We start from the raw sequence: 10,457 nt of genomic DNA, 5'->3' as shown, positions 1-10,457 counted from the left end.
TCTCGAAACGTCGATCTGCTACTGTTGCTGTTTGTTTCATTTGAATGCTGAAAAGTAACAGTTTTGGACATACGAGGTTTCCACCTAACACAGACCATATACAGTTTACAGTATATCACAGACACAGTCACATGGCTACAGCTGCACCACACGGTGCAAGCTCACTCACTCTGCATACATTATAGAAGGGGGCATGGACTTATGGGCGGATATGGGCGGACATGACGCTTTTAAAGCCCATATCTCAGGGGGATATTGACTTGGCACCCAGGAAATATTCACCCCGGTGACAAATTTACACAGGAGCCAGGATTTATGGTGCCTCTAAAGGCCAGGCTCACACATTTAAATGGGCTTTAGTGCAGGGCTCAAGTTCAGGATGATTTCAGAATGCTTTTAGGTCACTTATTAGGCGGAGGGTTGTGAGGATGTGCAGGTATGTACAGTACTGTAAGTACTGTATGTGGCTGTGTAGGTGTATAATTTTATAGTAGAAGAATGAAGTGTTTAAGACGACAAATGTTGTTCCCAGCTTTTCAAGTGTAGGTTCATGTCTGGTCTTCTGTAAAGATGTGAATTAACAGGCCCAATTACAGGGGTGTTGTATTAATAATTTGCCCTGTATGTAGTTGGATGTTTTAGTTGGTTATTTGTTTGATCATTGTCTGTGAATCAGCATGTCGGTTCATTGTTTGTTCATGAAATGTAAAAGTGTCCTGTAAGTCCATATGGGCTGGGCTTCCTTGGAAGCATGACACTTTAATAAAGAATCAATCAATCAATCAATCAATCAATCAATCAATCAATCAATCAGTCAGTCAGTAGTGCCATTTCCGGGAAAGCCGAATTCTTACTCACCATCATGTTGAACGTGGGACAGGTTATAGTTTTACCCTTGTAAATCTGTAGTTCCTTTTAATCTGAGCAGTTTTGCTAGCCTGGGTGCCAGCCTGTTCGCTCTGTTCCGTGATTTGTTTTGTCCCTCTGCATCACAGTCTGGAAATGATTCAGTTGACTCGCATTTCTGAACGTCCGTTTTGACGTAGGCGAGGTCGTTGCTGATTGGATGTTACGGATCTGGTTCTAGTGAATCAGAGTAGGGTTAGGGTAGCTACGTCATCAGCCAGCCAATACACACAGGTGTATTTGTTCCGCACCACACCACAGACCAATCGGAAGCCATGGTGGCTGGAAAGCCACGTTCTATGTCCCACCTCCCCTTGGAGATACAAGTCTGTCCAGACTGTGATGCTGAGAGACAAAACAAATCGCGGAACGGAGCGAACACCCAGGCTACAGTTTTGCACCTGTGTACTTTGTAAAACATGCTTCTGCTGGTGGATAAACAGAATCCAATCTTAAAGGGACAACCTTTTCTGCAAGAGTGAGTCTACTCACTCTATGTCTCAGAGGAGGGCTGTGGACAATTCAGAAACATGACCATCATCAGTAGGAAGGTTTGCAAATAACATTTCAAACTTAAAAAAAAAAATGCAATTAATACAAGACAATGGCTTCATTTTCAGCATGCTAACTCTCCAGGAAGAGAAAGACTATTAGCTTCAGAATCCCCATCATTCATCATTGATGTCACCGCTAGGCAGGTTTCTGAACTGCCCACAGTCACCGCGCCATCTTGTAATGACCATCAGCAAGGTCCAATTATATGAAATAAGGTTGGAAAACGGCGAGTGCTCCTTTAGAATCTGAGCCACGCTCGCCGTGGAGAGCCTTGTCCACTCCTGCCCTCTTCTATTCCCCATCGGTGTGTTCCAATAGAACCGGAGAGCCATGACCTCTGCAGAGTTATCCGCACAATGCTCTTGTTTTCCGGGAGTGTCTGAGGTGTATCGGCAGGGGCCGTGGACCTCCACTGTATCCTACTATCCCTGTGTGTGTGTGTGTGTGTGTGTGTGTGTGTGTGTGTGTGTGTGTGTGTGTGTGTGTGTGTGTGTGTGTGTGTGTGTGTGCGTGTGTGCGTGTGTGCGTGTGTGTGTGTGCATGGACAGACCAGGTTTCTCTTTAGTTTCCACTCTGTCTTGCTGGTCACATCTTGTTTGTGCCGTGCCCTAACCTCTCCTCTCCCGGTGGACTTCTATAATGAGACCTTCCGCTGTTTGCATCGGCGCGGTCCTCAGCCAGGCGAGGGTGCCTGGGGTCGGCCGGCCCGGGTAGTCTGTGACCTTGAAGGACATTAGGTCAGTCGGTGGGTTGGGTGGGTGGGATGGAGAGGTGTGTTTTTTTTTTACCTTTTCTTTTTCCTTTTTCTATTTTCTTTTCTGCTGCCAAATAAAATCAGCTGAACATTTTTTTCCGTTATGACATTCTATCTGCCCTTTTCCTTTTGGAGACTTTCTCCTTGTCTTCTTCTCTCTCGTCGGCTATCAGTTCGGTTGTGCCTGAAATTGAACCAAAGTGGAGCAGAACTGACAAATCACTGTAATCTTTTTAAGAGAAAAAAGGACTGTGGCAGCAGGTACAGGTATGGCTGGCTGTTAACACATGCACCAATTACTGTAATCTCTCTGACTCTTCCTTCCCCTCCCATGTACTCGTCAGCTAAAGGCTGAGATGCAGCAGGGCCTGCGGAACACACAGGGAAATTGGTCCCTCGGAGGCCTTCGTCGCTGGCCTCGTTACCGGGCTCTCTCTTTCTCATTCTCTCTCTCTCTCTCTCTCTCTCTCTCTCTCTCTCTCTCTCTCTCTCTCTCTTGGTCACAGTCACACATTCACTGCTCTCGCCCACCTCTATTTTAGAAAGCACACAGTGCTCACATGTTTTACTTAAGTTAAAAAAAAAAGTATCAATTCAATGTAGAAATACTCTGTTACAAGTAAAAGTGCCTGTATTCAAAATGTACTTGAGTCAAATTATTGGCATCAAAATATACTTAAAGTACCAAAAGTAAAAGTACTCATTGTGCCGAATGTCCCATTTCACAAGTTCAAAATGTATTCAAAAATAGCAGATCTACTACTACATTCTTGTAGATTGGCTATTTTCAAATGGCTCAAATATGAATGGGCTGAAGTGGTTAATGTGTGTTGTGATAATAATCCAAAGTGTCATTCCTACTGGGCACAATAAAGATAAAGATATCTTGGTGGATGGTAGCGTCCTGTTGTCGGCAGCAGGACAACAGGACGGCAGTTGTTGTCCATTATCCTTATAGTTATCTTTACCGTGTCCGGTGGGAATGGCGCTTAAATCTGCAAAATAGCTACTAACTAAAGCTAAACCCTGCCAAATAATTGTAGTGGAGTAAAAAGTTTAAGAGATATAAGTAAAAGTATTGCAAATGGGAACTACCAAAGAAAGTAAAGAATACCTCAAACATACACGCACACACACACAAAGTCCCCTAGAACAAAATGAACCCCAGATTTATGCTGCAGCTTCCAGTGGCTGTTTCTAGATTTGTCAGAGGTTTGTTCCCGTTATACTGGACGTCTAATATCTTCCCCCTGCCGTGAAGTCGGGGACGCGTAATGTCTTCCCCAGCCACCATCAGAGTGGTGCCCAGAACCGCCGCCAGCGGAGATTGCTGCCAAGGCGATGACTGAATACGGCCATTCTCAAGGCCACAGCACACGGAGAACAAACAAGCCGGTAGACCAGGGAGGCTCTAGTAGCACTGTGTTTCATTCAGGTACCGCAAGCTATTCATTTTGAACCAGCAGGCGGATATCATGCGAGAATGTTCTGCAAGGAACAATAACTATAACCCTGTCACCAGATCAGCGATACTACTCGTATAGATCAAGACAGAAGGTGATTGTGACGTTTTGCCATAGACTTATCACCCCACTGTTACCAAGGCAGATACATACTATGGGCACTATTTTTGTCCGTGCCTTACTTACACCATATCCCTAAACTTCTTTGCCTTTTTTACTATTTTGGAAAATATTTTAAAATACAAATAGCCGATCTACATTGACACGTTGTGAGCTTGTAGATCGGGCGATCGGCTATTTTGAACTTTAAAAAATGTTTGTCAAAAAAGGGACAAGCATGGACAAATATATGTCTTTAACTACTTAAACCCCTTAGAAATCTGGACAACTTTGACCACTTTTTCCATCTACACCAAACCTCTTCAACCAAGAATAGATGATCTACAAGCTCACATTGCGTCGGTCGCAAAGCATTTTGGCTATTGTTCCCCCCAGAATCTGGACACTGCTGGGGTTCAAGTAGTTAAGTGTAGTTGTCTGATTAATTCCAACTTCGTAGTGTGTGCTGCTGTCGTGCGCCTAAAATAGCCAATCTACAAGCTCACAACAAGTCGCAACATGACACAATGCAACAACCAAGTATAAATCAGGCATATGTTCAAGCTGTCTTCCTGTGAGTCTAGTCTTCCTGGCAGAACGTCCGGGTCCTCAAGGCGACCTTGGGCAGGTGGTAAGTATTCACATGGTGGTGGTTTCTATAAATGGGGTAGACACCTTTTAAAAGGCGTCTCTATATTATGTTTTACAGCCCCTTCCCTTGACTCCCAAAAGGTTACAACAGCAGTAAAATGATAACTGCATCCCCGAGCTGCAATGCAGGCTTTCGGAGAATCAGAGAAACACATGGCCCACATTGTACCCACCGCCACCATATGCATCGGAACGCTTGAAGTATGAGTCACTTATATATGTATGAGTGCGTGCATGCGTGCGCGACATGCACCATAAACCAACCAGGCGAGAGAGATCTCTCTCTTTACCTCATAAAATATGCAACAGTGGCTAGTGGACAATCAGTGTTTCTTTACGATGTCCCATTGAGATCGTATCTCTGCTCTCCTGTAAGTGAGTTAGTTTAGCCCGTCTGTCTCCCTATAGTTCTCTCAACAACTGCACCTCCTTTTTGCCCATCTTTCCTCGTTCTTTTCACAAGATTATTTATCTAATGCAGTGGTTCTCAACTTGGGGGGTCCTCACATTATTTTTATTCATGTATGTTCGCCTCATTATTAGTGAGAAAAGTTTTATAGTTTAATTGATATTAATTTATTAGTGAATGAATTGTTCCACATTATAAGTCAATGGCTAAAAATATTCACTAATATTCTCCCATTCCACTATTCTTCTCTCGGAAACGGTAAGGAGGTTCATCATAATTACGAAAATGTATGAAAAGATAATTACATCAGTCGGCCTCAAAGATAATTACATCAGTCGGCATCATGGTGGCGCCATGCCACGGCCCACTTTACGTTTTGGCCTATCTCTAACTCTTGAACCGTAGGTCAGAAAATAAAAATGTCATGACGCATCTCCCCATATAGGCTCCGCCCATTTGCATCAGGATGGATTTAGAATTTTCTTCAAAACTCACTTTTTGCTCCTTTTCATACATATTTTCTCTGGACCCATGTGATAAACATATTCAAGCGACATCCCAAAAATAGTCCATATCGTTCGTCCACAATAGGCTTCCAAAGGGGGCCAGCATGTTTCACAAAAAAAGGCCAAAAATCACTAACAAAACGCCCAGTCAACACCAAATCACATGTCAAGGGTCATCCACTCAACAAATCCCCAAAAGCATTTCCACTTTGACACATAGGGGGCGCCACAAATGTGCGAAATGTAACCGTTTCATACCAAAACGTGTTTTTCTTCCCAAAATGAAACGCAAGCGATCTCGGGAGTGACTTGACAATGTAATTGGCTTGAAAGGTGCAATTCTGGGAAATTGCAAGTTGTGGTTGCACTGACACGAGTCCAGAGGAGTGTGATGTCAAGTTAAGCATGACCAAAAGCTTCACTTTTCTGTTGCAACCTGGATAACATCACTCAAAAAGTTGACAAAACACAGGTTCCCTTTCTGAAAATAATTCTCTGACTGAATTCAACAGTGGTTCTCAATCTTTTCAGGCCACGACCCCCAAAATAATCATATTTTAACTGCAGGGACCCCCTACCCTGACGAGCACTAACAGTTGAGGCATTACATTTTGTGAAAATAGCCGATGAGCATGTAGATCAGCTATTTTCACAATTTGTAATTTTAGAGGTATTAAAAAGTCCATAAATTGTCACTTTAGAAATGTGCAGATATCCTCTATACACTTAAACTATATGTTGGTTTGTTTACTGTTGAGTGAGAAAACAATGTTAATCATCTGGGGAACCCCCAACATAATTTGAGGACCCCCTGGGGTCCAGATCCACAGGTTGAGAACCAATGGAATACAATAGTGTGTTGCCTATAGCAACCACACTAAGTACCGAATGACAAAATAAATAAACTGGGTCTAATAACGGCGTGGCATCTACGTGGATCTCTTGCATCATGATCTCTTCCATCATGGTGGTGATGTCATATTGATGACGTCACTCTAGCCCAAATATGGAGGGGTGGCTGCCTTCACACATCGGTGTCAGGCATGCAGCAAGCACGGCAACCGGTTGTGGTGTGATTGAGGTCAGACCAGAGCTCTGCTCAACATGTATAATAGTTGAAGATATTTTTAATTAACTTCATTCCACAGAGGATCCAGTGTGTGAATTCAGTATCGTGTGAGGGGATAAAAGCATAGGGAGTCAGGAAGAGCATTAAGTAATCTGTCCATTACCCGACAGAACCTAAAACTCGGTCCCTATGAACCTCAGATCTCAATCGAGACATGATGACGTCTACTGCCAAATGCCCATAAATGGACAGATCCCTCAGATCAGGGCTCTGGTGTCAACGTAAAAATAACCGGCATAGTAAACAGCCAGGAACAAGGAGACACAGATGAACCAAAATCTTGCAGTCATCAAATATTTATCAAGACTTTAACTCAACCAGGAGAAGCAAGGACACATCAGCCGACTTATACAGGGAAGGAAGCTCACATATGTAAACAGTGTGACAAGAATTTCAGTCAGTTAAGTCACCTGAAGAGTCACCAGCATAATCAGTTGACTTAAAATTGGTTAAGTCAACTGAAGATTCACCAGCGTATACACACTGGAGAAAAACCTTGGTCTCGTGCTGTTGAATGAGCCTTTGCTACGTAACTACGCTAATAATAAGTGTAATAATAATAATAACTAGAAATACTTTTCCTACGAAACAGTGTGGGCTCGCTCATGACTATATTCTGCAGCGTGCTAACTGTCATGTGAAGCTCAACCAATACTCCAGCTGACACCACTCCCAGATGTTTTTCCGCACCTCAATTGCACCTCATTGGCCAAGGGCCCTGCCTTTGTACTGTCATGGCAGACCTTGATAAATAAATAATGAAGATAACATAGTGTTCTCGCCTTTCAGGCGAGCCCACAAGAAGTAGAGTAGCTACTACGCAGCCATGTAACGAGCTACGATCTGTAGCTAATGCTCATTCAACACACAAGAAACCATGCTGAAACCTGTGACCTGTAGAATTATGTGACCATAGGTGTCTCACTCTTCCTCTCTCGATGTATATGGTTTAGCCTGAAATTGCCCTTTAACTCTGACAGTGTACAAATCATCTGGTTTCCATCAATTTCCAATGGCAGCGGAAAAGTTTAGCTAGTGAAAATAAAGTTTCCCCAGAACTACAGTGTGTTGCCACTAATAATAATAATAGAAAGATGCAATTGGACATTGCAAGTGTGGTTGCTGATGTGACTATATTCTGCAGCAAGCTAACTGTCTTGTGAAGCTCGACCAAATTATTCCCTATTGATTCCCTCTCCCATTGATTCCCTATTGATTCCCATTCCCATTGATTCCATAATTTTCCAACGGCAGCGGAAAAGTTTATCTAGAGAAGTTTATCTAGTGAAAATAGAGTGTTTATTTTAACAATCAATCACCTGCTTGTGTTCTTGCTTGGATCAATGGAAATGGAACCAATGTTCCAATGCAAATTGCAGGAGATTCTGATGATGTCATCGGCTGTCTATCTATTGACCAGCTTTGCAAGCTGGTAAAGAAAGGTATAAATGGGGGTCTGTGCCCTAAAAAAAATCACACCCAATGTGAAGTGAGCGGTGGTCGTGCTTGCATAACGTCTTCAGACTAGGATTTGAGTCTAGGATGTACAGGCTATGCTACACACACACGTTTTGCTATGGCAATTCGCTGAGGAAAAAGGCTACAGACATACAACATATGACATCACTAGACAAACATGATGCTACGTACACACATTTTGCTATGGCAAAACGCTGAGGAAAAAGGCTACAGACACACGCACAGCCACTCTATGGAGTGATTTACCACCGCTCAAAAAGGTTGAGAATCCCTAGCTGGCTTAACTGAAATCACGGTCCGGGAAGATGAGCGGAGCGATGAGGGTCCACAGGTAGAGACTCAGACACAGCCAGCTGGAGGCCATCTTCACCCACACGGTGGGCATGGTGGTCTGCATGGCCTGGGCGGCGGTGTCTGGGTGGTACCAGTTGGTGAGGGTCATCATGATGTACAGCGAGGCCAGGAAGAGCTGAAAGTGGAAGGTGGAGTAGCTGTACGCCACCCCGTCCCGCTCATCGTCCAGGGCCTGCCGCGGTCCGTCCTCGCCGCCCGCCTCCGCCTCGTCGCTGGAGTCGGTGTCCGCCTCCAGCGAGGTCAGCTTGCTCACCGTGGTGTTCGTGGAGGTGTTGAAGACGGCGTAGAGCGTGCAAAAGACAAAGATGACCAGGCCGACGATGCCCTGCGCGTCCCACCACTGCACGCGGCCCCCACCGCTCCCGGGGAGCAGGCCGGGGTTACAAGCCTGGTCAGGGTTGTTGCTCATGGCAGACCAGGTGATGTACATGGTGTACAGGGTTAGGGTTGACGACTGCAGCAGACCAGAATACGGATGAGCCTCCTGCACCCTGGGCAGGACGGAGACGACCGAGACCACGACGCTGAAGATGAGGTTGAGGCTGACAAAGACCTTGTGCTCGACGCACTCGTCGGCTCGGGCGTAGTAGACGTAGAAGAGCACCACTGCCACAAAGGCCAGGACATAGTTGAGGAGGGTGACGGACAGCAGGGCCGCGAACCAGCGTTTGTTGTCGCTTTCCTCGTTCCTCTCCACCCACGACTTGTTCCACGAGTGAGCAAAGTTGATGAGGAGAACGAGTTGGATGACAATGAAGAAGAAGGATCCCGCCATTCCGACGTGAAACCACACAGTGTTAAACATTCCGTCCGGGATGAAGAATGCTCCCACCGAAATCCCGACCAGAACGAGAAACTTGAGAAACCAGAACCCGTTCTGGACGACGCCGCGTGGGTCTTTGCTGCACCTGACCCGGAACATGATCACAGAGAGGAGGAAGTAAAAACAGGCCATGGCGAAACCCATCCGGTACACGGCCTTGTAGCCCACGATGACGTCGCAGTTCACCTGGTTCTCTACACCGGGTATGGGTATGGTATTGTCACTGTTACTGCAGAAGCCCGGGATCTTCTGGAGATGCACCTCGATTCCAGGGAAGATCATAAGGGCGGACAACACAGTCCCCAACAGCAGGAAAAAGGCGAAAATGAGGCGTGTGAGGGTGGAGTTGTTGGAGGGACAGCAGCGACACAGCAGGCATGTCACCGATCCACATAAACAGGAGGCCAAATTGGCAAGGGAACATACAGCCAAGCAGGCTCCCATTGTGATGCCAGTTGGATTGAACTAATATAAACAGTTCATGCTCTGATATATAAATTATAAATCTACAATGGTAGTAGTAAGAACGGCATTACACTATTACAACACATTACATAGTTCCTGTTGGTAGCTGCTGTATATAGTAGCTGCAGGATATAGTCTTATGTTGTGACGTAACACTGATGTAGCACAGACTGTCACACTAGAAACTAGACTGCACTCTGTCCAGGTGCCAACTTGCGTCTTGTGCACTCGTGGCCATATATGGCCTACTTGCGCACCAGCAGAGTGAGAAAGTACTGCGATCGGTGCTGTTCAGCGCTGTCTGAATGTATGTGGCACCTTGTTATTTGCATCAGGTCGCACTTGTTGATGGTGACGTCACCAAGAATGCTGGTCCCTTTGTGTAAACACAAACAGATATGCCACCAAACGCAGTACTTGCGCACTCTGCTGGCACAATTAATTCGTTATTATTAATAGTTTGTACGTGGAAAGCCTCTCAGCTCTCCACCTTCTCCGCAAAATACACCTTTCGAGCAGAGAATTAAATATGTCCTCAAGAAAGAAATTATTAGTGTGATTGCCCAACAGGGAAACACACTATAGTACTAGTGCTACTTTATTTCTTTCTAGGTCAACTTTTAGCCAATGAGGAAGCATGATTCTCGGTGACGTACATCCAATGGGGCATTCTTCACCCTCAATAAGTGCGAGCTGATATAAATTGCTGGCGCATGTTGCTGGACCCCCATTGACTTGAATGTAACCCATTTGACTATCTATCATAGTAGTATCTCCTCAAAAACGTTGTCACGATTCAACTCCCATACTTACATTGCTTATTTTGGAGACGTCTGCTTGTACTTTTCTTTTTGAAATGTTTTG

At 45.0% G+C, this 10,457-nt stretch overlaps 1 protein-coding gene across 1 annotated transcript; it reads right to left on the bottom strand.

Moving 5' to 3' along the window:
* Window positions 1-8,231: 8,231 nt before the first annotated feature.
* LOC308304477 (serine incorporator 1-like) lies at window positions 8,232-9,572 on the bottom strand (the record flags this gene model as incomplete). The annotated part of the gene is made up of 1 exon (XM_080749080.1): window positions 8,232-9,572. The coding sequence occupies one exon, from the start codon at window positions 9,570-9,572 to the stop codon at window positions 8,232-8,234; it is 1,341 nt and encodes a 446-aa protein (XP_080605206.1).
* Between the last annotated feature and the right edge of the window lie 885 nt (window positions 9,573-10,457).

This window comes from Nannobrachium achirus (assembly GCF_963921795.1).
Source record: "Nannobrachium achirus genome assembly, chromosome: 2".
In the NCBI taxonomy this organism is placed as follows: domain Eukaryota; kingdom Metazoa; phylum Chordata; class Actinopteri; order Myctophiformes; family Myctophidae; genus Nannobrachium; species Nannobrachium achirus.
This window is presented reverse-complemented; position numbering and strand designations above follow the sequence as displayed.